This window comes from Filicampus tigris, chromosome 16 (assembly GCF_054856515.1).
Source record: "Filicampus tigris isolate MCC_2025a chromosome 16, RoL_Ftig_1.0, whole genome shotgun sequence".
NCBI lineage: Eukaryota > Metazoa > Chordata > Actinopteri > Syngnathiformes > Syngnathidae > Filicampus > Filicampus tigris.
The window spans coordinates 30,001-48,866 of record NC_141232.1 but is presented as its reverse complement, the minus strand read 5'-3'; the positions used below and the strand labels follow the sequence as shown (position 1 = coordinate 48,866).

Here is an 18,866-nt window from a genome sequence, read left to right as displayed (position 1 = left end):
TCAGATTAAAAACCCAAACTGGAAACATTGTCCAAGTTGTTCTTTCACTTTTCAATTAGAAATCATAAAATAATTACGGTTTTTTTTGTTTGTTTTTGTTTTATTTATTTTTGCGTTGGATACACTTTTTCGTTTTCGGTTGCCAATTGGACATGTAAACTGACACACCGATTGTGTTTTATGAAACGCGACCTTGCAATAGCAAATTCCGAGTGCACATGAAGGCAGCATATTCGGCTCCTGTCAAGGCAACGCTAGATGACGTCATCCGCCCGGACCAGGAAGTAGTGAAAAAAACTGCGGCGGTGGGTACAGGTCGAAAGTGTCAACTAAAGGCGAACAAGTGTCGACGACGATGAGTCCAGAGTTCCGAGCGTAGGTGGACGGAGAGCTGACGGTGGGAGTGTGTGGTGAGTTTTCGCGGAAAATGCCAAACGACACTCTGATTAGCCTCGTTGGCTAACGAGCGTTATTGGTGGAACGGGAGGCCATTAGCGTCGCTGCTAGTAGCCCCGATGCTTGGTTTTGATGTGAGCGACTGCGCACTCGTCAGACATGGTCCAGGTCCAGAAAGTGAAAACCCTGCCACAGTTTGGCTTTATCCACAGGTGCTTCTACTCAACAGGCAGGTAAACGATGCTTCTACTCAACAGGCAGGTAAACGAGCGCCGTAAGCACCTGTGGCTCAATGAAGCCAAACTGTGGCAGGGTTTTTACTTTGTAACCTTGAATTTCCCATCTCTGGTACTCGTCACAATCAGGCGATGACCTGAAGTTGAACTCTCTTTGGATTGGACAAAGGCGTCTGTTTGGAGCACCGGGCGACCTGTTTACTCACTTCCGTGTCTCCTTTTAGCTTCACCGAATCTCAGCTATGCACCAATTTGTAATGCCGGGCTTACTTCCGGGCATCATCAAGTGGCTTTTGACCATAACTAAAATTTCAATTCAACACAAATATAGAGCCAGACTGCGCTCATGGAGGAACACAAAAAAATGAGAGAGTATTTCTTTTTGAAAGGCTGAGATCATCAGATATGGTCACTTGACCCTATTTTGACGGTCCGTCCTCCGATCGCGATCCGGGCACCCTTCCACGCTTCCGTCCTTGCATCATAGCGGGGCATTTTACTAAATATTGAGCGTCCGTCATCCGTCAGCAGCGAAGGTACCCTTCCGTCATTTTTTCGGGGGGCCGGAAACTAGTACCCATCTATAGGCCGGTCTGCCTCAATTTTTAAACGGCGATCCATCAGTGAGTCCGACTAAACTAATGCAAGTTTCCTTTTTCTCCAGTGGAAGCCAGTGGTTCTCACTCAAAGGCACTTAGCTGGCCAGGTAACCACCATCACAAATAATATTCAAATCCAGCAGCATCGTAAGTCTTCATCTGGAACGAGGCAGTTGGATCCCCAAAAAAGTGTTTTTAACCACGTGCTTGTGTACTTCAACATGTCAGTGTTGTTGCGCTCTTTTGCATGGCTGTGATCCTACTTTGAGGGTTTGTCCATTCACACGGGCAGGTTCAACAGAGGTAGTCATAATGTGCAAGTAGTGCAAAGTTTGCTCCCCCCCGCCTCACACCCTCGAACCTTTGGACCGGGCCATGATCCTTGAAGTGTAGTTAAAGTTCAACAGTGCGGCACTCGCAGGAGAACTAGCGCCATGCAGGCTGAGCGGCGCTCCGCTCGTAGGAGACGGACAGGTAAGAACCCTTTGTGCAGCACAGAAGCGTTTTTCACCGGGGCAGCAATGGGCCGCCATGCCCCCACTCCCACCGTCCACCACCACTTCATGTCGTCAAAGGCTCTTTCACTTCTACATGTGGAGGCTGCCCGAATTCACCCCGAGGAGCCTGCTGGTCCATGTCCAGAATGCCAGATTGTTGACGCCATTGGCTAACGTTCGACGGCAACTTTCAGAGTCTTTGGCTTTTTTTTTTTGTGCTTTTTTTTTTTTTTTTTGTGGCATCAGAAGCAAATGACAAACCTTTTTTTGGATGGGCATTCATTTCTTGTGGATTTTTGTAAATTGGGCTTCTAAGGCTAGGTTTCACACCCAAGGTCTTAATGCTCAATCCAGATTTTTTTTTTGTGTTGGTGTCAGTGTTCATATGACATTATAAATGTGACCTTGGTCTTGTCTGCTGTATGAACACATGCGTCGCCAAAGTGACTCGCATGCGCAGAAGAGACGACGTCACTCACGACGTACTGTTTATGGAAGTAAATGTGGTCCAGCGTGTCGGGGAATTTCTACAGATAAGCGATTCGGTAGAAGGTAGAACTAAATACAGTATTTGGGCGAAATTACGAGGCGATGCTTTTCTATCTCATTTCATTGACGTCGTCACGCCATAACCGTGCGTAAAAAAAATGAATCGATCTGAACCGTGGCTGAATTACTACTATCACCATAAATGATTCATGTTTCAAGTGTGATGAAGTTGTCATTTTCAAAATGACAAAATGGTCGCCCCTCCTGAGATGGCTAAAAAGGGGTGGGTTTTGCTGCTGAACTCATATTCCACAAACGCAATATTCATCAGAATGCCCTGTTTGCACTAGTGGACCTGCTGGGAACATATCCTTGAAAAAAAAAATGTTTGGGTTGATTTCTCCCCTTTAAGATGGCACATTTTGTTTTTGGCTTCCAGTGGTTATTTAGTTGCTTGTTGTGTTCATTCCATGGCACATGTGAAAGTTCTGATCTATTTGGAAAATTGAACACGTTTGACGTTGAAGCCGTGCGATGTTGTCTTTTTGCGCTCAACTTGAGTTCAGCGAGCAACAAGCTGATACAGGAACTATGTGGCTCACTAAATGAAGTGAAAGTGGTGAAAGTGGTGTTTGCTTTGTGCTCGACGACGTTTGAATGCGTCAGTTGAAGTCACTTACCGGTTGACCTTGTATTTCTTGATCAACGTGTCTTTCATGCTGATGGAAGGCAGCGTTACCTCAAGTATGGTGGAAGCACGTCCTTTTTTTTTTTTTCTTCTGTTTTGAAATGCCAGCTAGCAAGAACATGTCTGAAGTGTGCGTATGGCAATCAATGAATATAACTTGAACCTGGCTACTCTCTCTGGGGAAGTTTGGATTCGCCCGGTGAAAATGAGATGGCAGTTGTGCTTGTTTGTGTGATGAGCCGCTCAAAAGGCTTCCACAAGGTCAACGCTGTCAATGTTGACCCCGAGCCAACTTCGTAAATCAAACCAACTGCAATGCGTTTGAACGTTCACCTCCAAACAATGGCTTTGTTACATTGACAATGACGCAACTACTCGCCCGACTCAATCACCGGTACAGCCTTGAGTGTGGATTTCCGGGCCACCTGACTCCTACATGACCTTGTTTTCTTCAGGTCACTCCCGGCGTCCGTCCTCGATGACCGCATCCTCGGCCTACGCTCGGCTGGAGCTCAATGAACCCATGAACGGCCTGCGCATCTCGGTCGGGGGTCTCCCCATGCTGGCGACCATGGCCAACGCCACGGACCCTCGCTTCCGCCTCAAGTGGCGGCCCATCGTGCTGGCGGCCGTCTCGCTGGCGGCCGTCCTGCTGCTCTTCATGCACTTGAGCGCCGGCGTGCACCCCCGCGCCTACGCCTCCGAGAGCTGGAGGGCGGGACGCGAGGACCCGCCGCGGGCCGCCACGGGCTACAACGACACCTACCCGCTCAGCCCGGCCGAGCGCACGCCGCAGGGCACGCGCTACCGCATCGCCGTCATCGCCGACCTGGACACAGACTCTCGCGCGGAGAAGACGCTGACGTGGTTCAGCTACATGCGGCGCGGCTACCTGCTGGTGTCGCAGAGTGGCGACGGGGTGTCGGTGGAGTGGGACGCGGAGAGGACGGTGCTGCAGAGCCACCTGGCCGAGAAGGGGCGGGGCATGGAGCTGTCGGAGTTGCAGGTGTTCAACGGGAAGCTGTACAGCGTCGATGACAGGACCGGCGTGGTCTACCACATCGACGGCGGCGGCAAGGCCGTGCCCTGGGTCATCTTACCTGATGGCGATGGCAACGTGGCCAAAGGTTGTCTCGACGTTATTCTGTGTTGCTCTTTTACCAGCGATGATGTGAATGTGAGCGTGAGGGCTCGTCTGTCTCTATATCGCCGCTGTTGGGCGGAAACGCCGTATGTCCGTTTATGGTCAATTTCGCAATTTTCCACAATCGCCGCTGTTGGGCGGAAACGCCGTATGTCCGTTTATGGTCAATTTCGCAATTTTCCACAAATCGGTGCGATTGGTCTGACCCCACATTGGCTGTTATTTTAACACATTATTAATCGGGCCCGACCCATGAGGCTATTTGGAGGCCCGGGCCAACTAGGATATATGGCAGAATAATAATAATAATCATTCAAATTACCGATTAATTGGCAATTATTCAAAAATAATTCCAATTCATAAGTTATTTTTTGTCCCAAAGCATCTACAAAAATGGGTGGGTTTTACTGCTTAACTCATATCCACTCACGCAATATTAATCAGAATGCTGTGTTGAGACTAGTGGGGCAACATGGAACATATTATTGCAAAGACAATTTTTGGATTGACTTCCTCTTCCCATCCCCCAAAAACAAATTGTGTGTGGGGGGTGGATGGTTGTTTTAGCAGATTCTAAAATAACTAATACCGGCCGATGAAATTTTGCGGCTGATTTAAATGACCGGTAATGAGGGCGGCGTGGATCAGTGGTAGAGTGGTCGTCTCTCAACCCAGAGGTTGTGGATTCGATCCGGGCAATTGTGATCTTGTCGAAGTATCCTTGAGCAAGATACTGAACCGCCGGTTGCTCCTGATGCTGCATCGTCAGTAAGTGGATGAGGTACAGTGTGAAGCGCTTTGAGTAGCAAAGGTAGAAAAGCGCTAGACAAGTGACAGCAGCCCATTTGGCTGTACACAAACCTACAATAATTATGATTCAGTTCCGGGTTTGGTCTGTAACATGTCAGACAATAGGCAAACATGTTGATCGTTGCTTTCCGAAACAAAAGCTTTCTTTTTTCAATCACAAGGGTTAATCAATCTGCTTTCATGGAGGGCTACGTGAATCTATAGAAGATACATCTAATTTAATATTTACTGAAGAGAAGCTGAAGTTCAGGGCATTCAGAGCATTTTAAATAAATTTAAAAAAAAGAAGGATTCATCGATGACGAAAAATGATTGATTAGTTTGATAGTGAACCTTTTTATTCGATTAAGCATTGCACCAAGAATAATTATTGTAGAACTGCACTTCTTAACCTCACTTTGCCATGCATGCCGCATTGTTGCCTTAATATCGAAATACTGGATGTTTTGGGGCAACAAATGAAAATGGGTTGAGCCTGTTTTGTTAAAAATGGATCACTGTAATGCTTCAGTGCGGAAGGAAATGGCCAACCACAAAGGCTTGCGGTAAATTGGGTTGCTAAATATTGTCAAAGTTCCCCCATAGCAAAAAAATAGCTATGTTGTTGTCACTTCTTGCGTAAACCAGCTCTTCTGGTCATAGTCTTGTTGCGTGCAGATTCATTTCCGCCTTTCAAACTGCTTCGCCAGCTTGTGTTCATCTGTTTCTTGCAACTCCATTTTTGCCAGGGTGTAACGTCCACTCTCCTGGTAGGTTTCAAAGCCGAGTGGTTGGCGGTGAAGGACCAGCACCTGTACGTGGGCGGCCTGGGGAAGGAGTGGACCACCACGTCGGGCGAGTTTGTCAACGACAACCCGGAGTGGGTGAAGGTGGTGGGCTTCCGCGGGGACGTGGAGCACAAGAACTGGGTCCCGATGTACAAGTCGCTCAAGGCGGCTGCAGGAATTCAACCTCCAGGTCAGAGATGGCAAAAGTACTTACACACTCCACTTAAGTCCAAGTACAAGCGTGCGTGTGTAAAAGTCAACTGCACTTAAGTAAAAGTTAAGAAAAAATAATCACAGACTCTGAAATATATGAAAATAAAGTAAGGAATTTTTACCATCAGTTATATACAAAACCAGTCTTATGTGGTGGGAAAAAAGTATCTTTCCCCACTGGAAATAATGAAATGGCTAAAAAAAATGGCATTCCAGATTTCCCCGTAAAAAAAAAAAAAAAAAAAAAAAAAAAAAGAACATTTTGGTAATGTTTTTAATCAAAACAATAGCCCTCTAAAATATTTGACCTTATAAAAACATACTATAATTATACAATTAAATCAAAAGTAAAGAATGAAACGGGTTTTGCCGGACAGCAACGATATGTAATATGTAATCTTTTGTAATAATGATGAATATTGGGTTTTTTTTTTGCGGAAACGTCCTAGCTATCAATTGAAGCGCACAGTGAAATGCATTTTGGCTTTTATTGGTCATACTTAAAACCACAAAGTGAAAGTAACTCCACAACCGGATGCGGCAGGAAAACAAGTCGAGAACTGTTTGAAAGTGGCGTCAAAAACACATTAAGGGACACCCACAGCCATGTCTGGTTAAAATCAGCCGTTGTGAGCAGTGTTTTCTCTCAAAACGGTGCAGTCCTGCCTGAGTTTCGAGGGCCTGGATGCATGCATGCATGTGTCTTGCCTTCATTTCGATGAGGAAAGTTGATTGGAAATAAGGCTGATCTTGAGATAAGAATGTGCTTCCGTTACGGAACAAGAGAGAGTCGCACGTCGCACGTCCTCCGCCATTTGGCGCCACCGCTCCAGATCATCTCTCTCGCCCTTCTGATATTGCGGAGCGATTGGGCCCCCGCACTCACTGCCGCGTCCCCCCGCAGGCTACCTCATCCACGAGTCGGCGGCGTGGAGCGACGCGCTGCATCGTTGGTTCTTCCTGCCGCGCCGCGCCAGCACAGAGCGCTATGAGGAAACGGCGGACGAGCGGCGGGGAACCAACCTGGTGCTGAGCTGCTCGCCGGACTTCACCGACGTCACGGTGAGCCGGGTGGGCCCGCTGCGCCTCACCCACGGCTTCTCCTCGTTCAAGTTTGTGCCCAATACGGACGACCAGATCATCGTGGCGCTCAAGTCGGAGGAGGACGCCGGGAAGATCGCCACCTACATCGTGGCCTTCACGCTGGACGGACGCATTCTCCTACCAGAGACCAAAATTGGTGATGTCAAGTACGAAGGCTTGGAGTTCATCTAAGACTCTTTCTCGTTTGCTCTTTCCATTTTCATTTGGCAGTTCAAACATTAAAAGGGGCTTTCGTACAGCTCCGGGAGAAATGGAGACCGCCGCAAAATGAGCCCTTTGTCTGATTTTCTTATTTGTAGGTACACTTTTTGTCTGAGTACAACAAACATTTTTGGTTTGTTCCATAAACAACTGACAGCAGCTCCCAAATGTGAACATTGTCGTTTTGAGCATTTCTTTGTAAAAAAATAGCACAAATACCCCCCCCCCCCCCACCCAAAAAGGACCTTTTCGGTCTTGACATTTTACTTCCAGAGCTTCCTAAAAATAATGGGTGAAGTCATTTTTTCATTTGTCACACACCACAAAAGACTTAACCAAATACTACATGTATATGGTGTTATTTATTGATTAGATTGCAGGGCTAGGATCGCATGATCTGATTTTCACAGAGGTGGCCAAAAAGTGACTTGACTCGTTATTTTAGGAAGGTGTCATTTTACTTGAACACACACACAAAAAAAAAACTGCCTGTTTTTTTGGGTTGTTTTTTTTCTCTCCAAATGTATGTATTTAAGTGTCAGACTCAGATCAAAACTATAAATTTGCAAATTGGAACACTGGGCAGAACTGGTCTGTTTGATGTGACCCAGAAGTTTGGCAGTGAGCGAAGCTAAAGCTACGTTAACTTGTTAGCTATGAGCCTGCCATCCTCCTCCGCCAGTCCCGTTGAGTGCAGGAAACGCTTAACTTGCGAATCGTTGTTCAAGATTCCTCGCCATGCGCTAAATCCCAATGTTGCTGTGTATTTGATAGTTCATTTAATGAACACAAACAAACCTCCTTTATATGATTAACATCAAGGCTGTGGCCTATTTGGGAATTTTGATCTGAGCTTTAAATATGAACAAAATCCGTCTTTTTTTTTATATAACTACGCAGCCACTTGTTCCTTTTTGGATTTCCATTTGAAATGGAACGAAGGATTACTCCACTGGGTGGCAGCACTGTTCTGATGACATTGTTGTGACTGCCCGCGGTGGCTGCCCAGGGGCGGAGCCAGAACGTGGCTAATGGGTGGGCCTGGAAAAATCTGGGTGGGCCTGAATATTTCTCTCACTTTGCACAATCCTCCTGTCCCAGCACATTGTATATTCAAATAAAATGACAAACATGAATAAAATGAATTTCAGATCTTCCTTCGTCAACCACAATTAAACCATTCTTAATATTCAATAAAATAAAAAAGGGTTAGGGTTAGGAGGAAGGGTCTGAGCCCTCCCCCTCACAGGATAGGGGAAAGAGTTCCCTCTCCTGGAGCGGGAGAATGGTGCACGGTCCTTCCTCCCTTGGCCACCCCAATCGCCAAAGTCCCCCTCACGGCGTACGGGCTGGCGACGCCGCCCATAGCGGACCTCCGTCCAGCCCCCATCCATTCTATACTATTTTTTGATTTTACTGTATTTTATATATATCCAAATAGGAGTCGCCTTTGTTATTTAAGTATTAATAAAAATGCTATTTAATAATCAAATATGTTATTTTTACTTGTATTTAACCAATTAGGAGTCGCCTTTGTTATTTAAGTAATAAACAAAATGTCCAAAAAAAATTGTAAAAGTAAAAATAAAATGTTCTTAATTCCAAAACCAAGTTATTGTTTTTAAGAGTAAAATAGAATGAATTTGTGTGCCTCAACAACGTTTCGGCCCTAAGTGAGCCTTCATCAGGTCAATGACACTTTTTTTAAGAGATGTTTCCTCTGCAACTCCTCAACTGCGACTGAATGTTTTTGAGTGCAACAAGTTAAATAAATCTTACAATTAGAGGAAACGTTTTAAAAGTTTGAAACTTAAACCAAATGAAGTTGTAACATGTATTAACAACCAAAATGATCTTTTTCGTATTAGTTTTGCCATTTTATGTTTTTTTTCTTTTTTTCTTTGCATTAATTTTATGTTTATTATGTATTTTGATTTTTATTATTTTTTTGTTTTTTATTTTTTACTCAATTAAGTATACATTATAAATGGAAAGTTAAGAATAGAAATAGTCTAGGGTTAAAATTAGGGTTAGGGTTGGGAATAGAAATAAAGTCAGGTTGAGATTAGGTTCAATGATTACGTTGAAATTTAGAGCCAGAAAGTAGGGTTAGGGTTAGGGTTAGGGTTAGGGTTAGGGTTAGGGTTAGGGTTAGGGTTAGGGGGGGTTAGGGTTAGGGTTAGGGGTTAGGGTTAGGGTTAGGGTTAGGGTTAGGGTTAGGGTTAGGGTTAGGGTTAGGGTTAGGGTTAGGGTTAGGGGTTAGGGTTAGGGTTAGGGTTAGGGTTAGGGTTAGGGTTAGGGGTTAGGGTTAGGGTTAGGGTTAGGGTTAGGGTTAGGGTTAGGGGTTAGGGTTAGGGTTAGGGTTAGGGTTAGGGTTAGGTATAGGCATGATAACCACGATCAGCCACTGGCTAATCCTAATGAACCCCATTTACTCCTCGATGGTACGAGCTAGAGACTTGAAACTCGGTCCACCTGTGGACTTCCCCAGTGCGCTGCTGTGCTTCCATTTCGGTGGCCGCGTCACTTCCGGTTCCGGAGTTATACCGGAAAAACGGCAATATCTCCGGAGCGGACGGTCGTAGAGAGATGCGGACTTGACCAGCGTGTTCAGCGCGGGCGAATTACCCCAGGTAGGTCAAAGTCCCATCGTCCTAGGGCCCGTGGTTCCGGAGTTATCCGCATCAGATTGGGTTAGGGTTAGGGTTAGGGTTAGGGTTAGGGTTAGGGTTAGGGTTAGGGTTAGGTATAGGCATGATAACCACGATCAGCCACTGGCTAATCCTAATGAACCCCATTTACTCCTCGATGGTACGAGCTAGAGACTTGAAACTCGGTCCACCTGTGGACTTCCCCAGTGCGCTGCTGTGCTTCCATTTCGGTGGCCGCGTCACTTCCGGTTCCGGAGTTATACCGGAAAAACGGCAATATCTCCGGAGCGGACGGTCGTAGAGAGATGCGGACTTGACCAGCGTGTTCAGCGCGGGCGAATTACCCCAGGTAGGTCAAAGTCCCATCGTCCTAGGGCCCGTGGTTCCGGAGTTATCCGCATCAGATTGGGTTAGGGTTAGGGTTAGGGTTAGGGTTAGGGTTAGGGGACAGGTATAGGCATGATAACCACGATCAGCCACTGGCTAATCCTAATGAACCCCATTTACTCCTCGATGGTACGAGCTAGAGACTTGAAACTCGGTCCACCTGTGGACTTCCCCAGTGCGCTGCTGTGCTTCCATTTCGGTGGCCGCGTCACTTCCGGTTCCGGAGTTATACCGGAAAAACGGCAATATCTCCGGAGCGGACGGTCGTAGAGAGATGCGGACTTGACCAGCGTGTTCAGCGCGGGCGAATTACCCCAGGTAGGTCAAAGTCCCATCGTCCTAGGGCCCGTGGTTCCGGAGTTATCCGCATCAGATTGGGTTAGGGTTAGGGTTAGGGTTAGGGTTAGGGTTAGGGTTAGGGTTAGGGTTAGGGTTAGGGTTAGGTATAGGCATGATAACCACGATCAGCCACTGGCTAATCCTAATGAACCCCATTTACTCCTCGATGGTACGAGCTAGAGACTTGAAACTCGGTCCACCTGTGGACTTCCCCAGTGCGCTGCTGTGCTTCCATTTCGGTGGCCGCGTCACTTCCGGTTCCGGAGTTATACCGGAAAAACGGCAATATCTCCGGAGCGGACGGTCGTAGAGAGATGCGGACTTGACCAGCGTGTTCAGCGCGGGCGAATTACCCCAGGTAGGTCAAAGTCCCATCGTCCTAGGGCCCGTGGTTCCGGAGTTATCCGCATCAGATTGGGTTAGGGTTAGGGTTAGGGTTAGGGTTAGGGTTAGGGGACAGGTATAGGCATGATAACCACGATCAGCCACTGGCTAATCCTAATGAACCCCATTTACTCCTCGATGGTACGAGCTAGAGACTTGAAACTCGGTCCACCTGTGGACTTCCCCAGTGCGCTGCTGTGCTTCCATTTCGGTGGCCGCGTCACTTCCGGTTCCGGAGTTATACCGGAAAAACGGCAATATCTCCGGAGCGGACGGTCGTAGAGAGATGCGGACTTGACCAGCGTGTTCAGCGCGGGCGAATTACCCCAGGTAGGTCAAAGTCCCATCGTCCTAGGGCCCGTGGTTCCGGAGTTATCCGCATCAGATTGGGTTAGGGTTAGGGTTAGGGTTAGGGTTAGGGTTAGGGTTAGGGTTAGGGTTAGGCATGATAACCACGATCAGCCACTGGCTAATCCTAATGAACCCCATTTACTCCTCGATGGTACGAGCTAGAGACTTGAAACTCGGTCCACCTGTGGACTTCCCCAGTGCGCTGCTGTGCTTCCATTTCGGTGGCCGCGTCACTTCCGGTTCCGGAGTTATACCGGAAAAACGGCAATATCTCCGGAGCGGACGGTCGTAGAGAGATGCGGACTTGACCAGCGTGTTCAGCGCGGGCGAATTACCCCAGGTAGGTCAAAGTCCCATCGTCCTAGGGCCCGTGGTTCCGGAGTTATCCGCATCAGATTGGGTTAGGGTTAGGGTTAGGGTTAGGGTTAGGGTTAGGGGACAGGTATAGGCATGATAACCACGATCAGCCACTGGCTAATCCTAATGAACCCCATTTACTCCTCGATGGTACGAGCTAGAGACTTGAAACTCGGTCCACCTGTGGACTTCCCCAGTGCGCTGCTGTGCTTCCATTTCGGTGGCCGCGTCACTTCCGGTTCCGGAGTTATACCGGAAAAACGGCAATATCTCCGGAGCGGACGGTCGTAGAGAGATGCGGACTTGACCAGCGTGTTCAGCGCGGGCGAATTACCCCAGGTAGGTCAAAGTCCCATCGTCCTAGGGCCCGTGGTTCCGGAGTTATCCGCATCAGATTGGGTTAGGGTTAGGGTTAGGGTTAGGGTTAGGGTTAGGGTTAGGGTTAGGGTTAGGTATAGGCATGATAACCACGATCAGCCACTGGCTAATCCTAATGAACCCCATTTACTCCTCGATGGTACGAGCTAGAGACTTGAAACTCGGTCCACCTGTGGACTTCCCCAGTGCGCTGCTGTGCTTCCATTTCGGTGGCCGCGTCACTTCCGGTTCCGGAGTTATACCGGAAAAACGGCAATATCTCCGGAGCGGACGGTCGTAGAGAGATGCGGACTTGACCAGCGTGTTCAGCGCGGGCGAATTACCCCAGGTAGGTCAAAGTCCCATCGTCCTAGGGCCCGTGGTTCCGGAGTTATCCGCATCAGATTGGGTTAGGGTTAGGGTTAGGGTTAGGGTTAGGGTTAGGGGACAGGTATAGGCATGATAACCACGATCAGCCACTGGCTAATCCTAATGAACCCCATTTACTCCTCGATGGTACGAGCTAGAGACTTGAAACTCGGTCCACCTGTGGACTTCCCCAGTGCGCTGCTGTGCTTCCATTTCGGTGGCCGCGTCACTTCCGGTTCCGGAGTTATACCGGAAAAACGGCAATATCTCCGGAGCGGACGGTCGTAGAGAGATGCGGACTTGACCAGCGTGTTCAGCGCGGGCGAATTACCCCAGGTAGGTCAAAGTCCCATCGTCCTAGGGCCCGTGGTTCCGGAGTTATCCGCATCAGATTGGGTTAGGGTTAGGGTTAGGGTTAGGGTTAGGGTTAGGGTTAGGGTTAGGGTTAGGGTTAGGTATAGGCATGATAACCACGATCAGCCACTGGCTAATCCTAATGAACCCCATTTACTCCTCGATGGTACGAGCTAGAGACTTGAAACTCGGTCCACCTGTGGACTTCCCCAGTGCGCTGCTGTGCTTCCATTTCGGTGGCCGCGTCACTTCCGGTTCCGGAGTTATACCGGAAAAACGGCAATATCTCCGGAGCGGACGGTCGTAGAGAGATGCGGACTTGACCAGCGTGTTCAGCGCGGGCGAATTACCCCAGGTAGGTCAAAGTCCCATCGTCCTAGGGCCCGTGGTTCCGGAGTTATCCGCATCAGATTGGGTTAGGGTTAGGGTTAGGGTTAGGGTTAGGGTTAGGGTTAGGGTTAGGGTTAGGGTTAGGTATAGGCATGATAACCACGATCAGCCACTGGCTAATCCTAATGAACCCCATTTACTCCTCGATGGTACGAGCTAGAGACTTGAAACTCGGTCCACCTGTGGACTTCCCCAGTGCGCTGCTGTGCTTCCATTTCGGTGGCCGCGTCACTTCCGGTTCCGGAGTTATACCGGAAAAACGGCAATATCTCCGGAGCGGACGGTCGTAGAGAGATGCGGACTTGACCAGCGTGTTCAGCGCGGGCGAATTACCCCAGGTAGGTCAAAGTCCCATCGTCCTAGGGCCCGTGGTTCCGGAGTTATCCGCATCAGATTGGGTTAGGGTTAGGGTTAGGGTTAGGGTTAGGGTTAGGGGACAGGTATAGGCATGATAACCACGATCAGCCACTGGCTAATCCTAATGAACCCCATTTACTCCTCGATGGTACGAGCTAGAGACTTGAAACTCGGTCCACCTGTGGACTTCCCCAGTGCGCTGCTGTGCTTCCATTTCGGTGGCCGCGTCACTTCCGGTTCCGGAGTTATACCGGAAAAACGGCAATATCTCCGGAGCGGACGGTCGTAGAGAGATGCGGACTTGACCAGCGTGTTCAGCGCGGGCGAATTACCCCAGGTAGGTCAAAGTCCCATCGTCCTAGGGCCCGTGGTTCCGGAGTTATCCGCATCAGATTGGGTTAGGGTTAGGGTTAGGGTTAGGGTTAGGGTTAGGGGACAGGTATAGGCATGATAACCACGATCAGCCACTGGCTAATCCTAATGAACCCCATTTACTCCTCGATGGTACGAGCTAGAGACTTGAAACTCGGTCCACCTGTGGACTTCCCCAGTGCGCTGCTGTGCTTCCATTTCGGTGGCCGCGTCACTTCCGGTTCCGGAGTTATACCGGAAAAACGGCAATATCTCCGGAGCGGACGGTCGTAGAGAGATGCGGACTTGACCAGCGTGTTCAGCGCGGGCGAATTACCCCAGGTAGGTCAAAGTCCCATCGTCCTAGGGCCCGTGGTTCCGGAGTTATCCGCATCAGATTGGGTTAGGGTTAGGGTTAGGGTTAGGGTTAGGGTTAGGGGACAGGTATAGGCATGATAACCACGATCAGCCACTGGCTAATCCTAATGAACCCCATTTACTCCTCGATGGTACGAGCTAGAGACTTGAAACTCGGTCCACCTGTGGACTTCCCCAGTGCGCTGCTGTGCTTCCATTTCGGTGGCCGCGTCACTTCCGGTTCCGGAGTTATACCGGAAAAACGGCAATATCTCCGGAGCGGACGGTCGTAGAGAGATGCGGACTTGACCAGCGTGTTCAGCGCGGGCGAATTACCCCAGGTAGGTCAAAGTCCCATCGTCCTAGGGCCCGTGGTTCCGGAGTTATCCGCATCAGATTGGGTTAGGGTTAGGGTTAGGGTTAGGGTTAGGGTTAGGGTTAGGGTTAGGGTTAGGGTTAGGTATAGGCATGATAACCACGATCAGCCACTGGCTAATCCTAATGAACCCCATTTACTCCTCGATGGTACGAGCTAGAGACTTGAAACTCGGTCCACCTGTGGACTTCCCCAGTGCGCTGCTGTGCTTCCATTTCGGTGGCCGCGTCACTTCCGGTTCCGGAGTTATACCGGAAAAACGGCAATATCTCCGGAGCGGACGGTCGTAGAGAGATGCGGACTTGACCAGCGTGTTCAGCGCGGGCGAATTACCCCAGGTAGGTCAAAGTCCCATCGTCCTAGGGCCCGTGGTTCCGGAGTTATCCGCATCAGATTGGGTTAGGGTTAGGGTTAGGGTTAGGGTTAGGGTTAGGGTTAGGGTTAGGGTTAGGGTTAGGTATAGGCATGATAACCACGATCAGCCACTGGCTAATCCTAATGAACCCCATTTACTCCTCGATGGTACGAGCTAGAGACTTGAAACTCGGTCCACCTGTGGACTTCCCCAGTGCGCTGCTGTGCTTCCATTTCGGTGGCCGCGTCACTTCCGGTTCCGGAGTTATACCGGAAAAACGGCAATATCTCCGGAGCGGACGGTCGTAGAGAGATGCGGACTTGACCAGCGTGTTCAGCGCGGGCGAATTACCCCAGGTAGGTCAAAGTCCCATCGTCCTAGGGCCCGTGGTTCCGGAGTTATCCGCATCAGATTGGGTTAGGGTTAGGGTTAGGGTTAGGGTTAGGGTTAGGGTTAGGGTTAGGGTTAGGGTTAGGTATAGGCATGATAACCACGATCAGCCACTGGCTAATCCTAATGAACCCCATTTACTCCTCGATGGTACGAGCTAGAGACTTGAAACTCGGTCCACCTGTGGACTTCCCCAGTGCGCTGCTGTGCTTCCATTTCGGTGGCCGCGTCACTTCCGGTTCCGGAGTTATACCGGAAAAACGGCAATATCTCCGGAGCGGACGGTCGTAGAGAGATGCGGACTTGACCAGCGTGTTCAGCGCGGGCGAATTACCCCAGGTAGGTCAAAGTCCCATCGTCCTAGGGCCCGTGGTTCCGGAGTTATCCGCATCAGATTGGGTTAGGGTTAGGGTTAGGGTTAGGGTTAGGGTTAGGGGACAGGTATAGGCATGATAACCACGATCAGCCACTGGCTAATCCTAATGAACCCCATTTACTCCTCGATGGTACGAGCTAGAGACTTGAAACTCGGTCCACCTGTGGACTTCCCCAGTGCGCTGCTGTGCTTCCATTTCGGTGGCCGCGTCACTTCCGGTTCCGGAGTTATACCGGAAAAACGGCAATATCTCCGGAGCGGACGGTCGTAGAGAGATGCGGACTTGACCAGCGTGTTCAGCGCGGGCGAATTACCCCAGGTAGGTCAAAGTCCCATCGTCCTAGGGCCCGTGGTTCCGGAGTTATCCGCATCAGATTGGGTTAGGGTTAGGGTTAGGGTTAGGGTTAGGGTTAGGGGACAGGTATAGGCATGATAACCACGATCAGCCACTGGCTAATCCTAATGAACCCCATTTACTCCTCGATGGTACGAGCTAGAGACTTGAAACTCGGTCCACCTGTGGACTTCCCCAGTGCGCTGCTGTGCTTCCATTTCGGTGGCCGCGTCACTTCCGGTTCCGGAGTTATACCGGAAAAACGGCAATATCTCCGGAGCGGACGGTCGTAGAGAGATGCGGACTTGACCAGCGTGTTCAGCGCGGGCGAATTACCCCAGGTAGGTCAAAGTCCCATCGTCCTAGGGCCCGTGGTTCCGGAGTTATCCGCATCAGATTGGGTTAGGGTTAGGGTTAGGGTTAGGGTTAGGGTTAGGGGACAGGTATAGGCATGATAACCACGATCAGCCACTGGCTAATCCTAATGAACCCCATTTACTCCTCGATGGTACGAGCTAGAGACTTGAAACTCGGTCCACCTGTGGACTTCCCCAGTGCGCTGCTGTGCTTCCATTTCGGTGGCCGCGTCACTTCCGGTTCCGGAGTTATACCGGAAAAACGGCAATATCTCCGGAGCGGACGGTCGTAGAGAGATGCGGACTTGACCAGCGTGTTCAGCGCGGGCGAATTACCCCAGGTAGGTCAAAGTCCCATCGTCCTAGGGCCCGTGGTTCCGGAGTTATCCGCATCAGATTGGGTTAGGGTTAGGGTTAGGGTTAGGGTTAGGGTTAGGGTTAGGGTTAGGGTTAGGGTTAGGTATAGGCATGATAACCACGATCAGCCACTGGCTAATCCTAATGAACCCCATTTACTCCTCGATGGTACGAGCTAGAGACTTGAAACTCGGTCCACCTGTGGACTTCCCCAGTGCGCTGCTGTGCTTCCATTTCGGTGGCCGCGTCACTTCCGGTTCCGGAGTTATACCGGAAAAACGGCAATATCTCCGGAGCGGACGGTCGTAGAGAGATGCGGACTTGACCAGCGTGTTCAGCGCGGGCGAATTACCCCAGGTAGGTCAAAGTCCCATCGTCCTAGGGCCCGTGGTTCCGGAGTTATCCGCATCAGATTGGGTTAGGGTTAGGGTTAGGGTTAGGGTTAGGGTTAGGGGACAGGTATAGGCATGATAACCACGATCAGCCACTGGCTAATCCTAATGAACCCCATTTACTCCTCGATGGTACGAGCTAGAGACTTGAAACTCGGTCCACCTGTGGACTTCCCCAGTGCGCTGCTGTGCTTCCATTTCGGTGGCCGCGTCACTTCCGGTTCCGGAGTTATACCGGAAAAACGGCAATATCTCCGGAGCGGACGGTCGTAGAGAGATGCGGACTTGACCAGCGTGTTCAGCGCGGGCGAATTACCCCAGGTAGGTCAAAGTCCCATCGTCCTAGGGCCCGTGGTTCCGGAGTTATCCGCATCAGATTGGGTTAGGGTTAGGGTTAGGGTTAGGGTTAGGGTTAGGGTTAGGGTTAGGGTTAGGGTTAGGGTTAGGCATGATAACCACGATCAGCCACTGGCTAATCCTAATGAACCCCATTTACTCCTCGATGGTACGAGCTAGAGACTTGAAACTCGGTCCACCTGTGGACTTCCCCAGTGCGCTGCTGTGCTTCCATTTCGGTGGCCGCGTCACTTCCGGTTCCGGAGTTATACCGGAAAAACGGCAATATCTCCGGAGCGGACGGTCGTAGAGAGATGCGGACTTGACCAGCGTGTTCAGCGCGGGCGAATTACCCCAGGTAGGTCAAAGTCCCATCGTCCTAGGGCCCGTGGTTCCGGAGTTATCCGCATCAGATTGGGTTAGGGTTAGGGTTAGGGTTAGGGTTAGGGTTAGGGGACAGGTATAGGCATGATAACCACGATCAGCCACTGGCTAATCCTAATGAACCCCATTTACTCCTCGATGGTACGAGCTAGAGACTTGAAACTCGGTCCACCTGTGGACTTCCCCAGTGCGCTGCTGTGCTTCCATTTCGGTGGCCGCGTCACTTCCGGTTCCGGAGTTATACCGGAAAAACGGCAATATCTCCGGAGCGGACGGTCGTAGAGAGATGCGGACTTGACCAGCGTGTTCAGCGCGGGCGAATTACCCCAGGTAGGTCAAAGTCCCATCGTCCTAGGGCCCGTGGTTCCGGAGTTATCCGCATCAGATTGGGTTAGGGTTAGGGTTAGGGTTAGGGTTAGGGTTAGGGTTAGGGTTAGGGTTAGGTATAGGCATGATAACCACGATCAGCCACTGGCTAATCCTAATGAACCCCATTTACTCCTCGATGGTACGAGCTAGAGACTTGAAACTCGGTCCACCTGTGGACTTCCCCAGTGCGCTGCTGTGCTTCCATTTCGGTGGCCGCGTCACTTCCGGTTCCGGAGTTATACCGGAAAAACGGCAATATCTCCGGAGCGGACGGTCGTAGAGAGATGCGGACTTGACCAGCGTGTTCAGCGCGGGCGAATTACCCCAGGTAGGTCAAAGTCCCATCGTCCTAGGGCCCGTGGTTCCGGAGTTATCCGCATCAGATTGGGTTAGGGTTAGGGTTAGGGTTAGGGTTAGGGTTAGGGGACAGGTATAGGCATGATAACCACGATCAGCCACTGGCTAATCCTAATGAACCCCATTTACTCCTCGATGGTACGAGCTAGAGACTTGAAACTCGGTCCACCTGTGGACTTCCCCAGTGCGCTGCTGTGCTTCCATTTCGGTGGCCGCGTCACTTCCGGTTCCGGAGTTATACCGGAAAAACGGCAATATCTCCGGAGCGGACGGTCGTAGAGAGATGCGGACTTGACCAGCGTGTTCAGCGCGGGCGAATTACCCCAGGTAGGTCAA

The 18,866-nt window shown here is 50.1% G+C and overlaps 1 protein-coding gene across 2 annotated transcripts; it reads left to right on the top strand.

Annotated features, from left to right (window-relative positions):
* The first annotated feature begins 240 nt into the window (after window positions 1-240).
* Window positions 241-7,318, top strand: cant1a (calcium activated nucleotidase 1a). Of its 2 annotated transcripts, XM_086056301.1 has the most exons (5): window positions 241-410; window positions 1,297-1,338; window positions 3,361-4,032; window positions 5,613-5,816; window positions 6,744-7,318. In XM_086056301.1, the coding sequence occupies exons 3-5, from the start codon at window positions 3,384-3,386 to the stop codon at window positions 7,112-7,114; spliced, it is 1,224 nt and encodes a 407-aa protein (XP_085912427.1). In that variant the 5' UTR covers window positions 241-410; window positions 1,297-1,338; window positions 3,361-3,383; the 3' UTR covers window positions 7,115-7,318. The 2 variants fall into 2 exon arrangements, with proteins under 2 accessions (XP_085912427.1, XP_085912426.1); XM_086056300.1 differs by lacking the exon at window positions 1,297-1,338 and having other exon boundaries at window positions 243-410.
* The last annotated feature ends 11,548 nt before the right edge of the window (window positions 7,319-18,866 follow it).

What these genes read in the sequence shown, in the direction of transcription:
- cant1a (XM_086056301.1), top strand. Translation starts at nt 3,384, where the DNA reads ATGACCGCATCCTCGGCCTACGCTCGGCTGGAGCTCAATGAACCCATG. An exon ending in CGATGGCAACGTGGCCAAAG is followed by an intron (nt 4,033 to 5,612) that starts GTTGTCTCGACG and finishes CTCTCCTGGTAG; the next exon opens with GTTTCAAAGCCGAGTGGTTG. An exon ending in TGCAGGAATTCAACCTCCAG is followed by an intron (nt 5,817 to 6,743) that starts GTCAGAGATGGC and finishes GTCCCCCCGCAG; the next exon opens with GCTACCTCATCCACGAGTCG.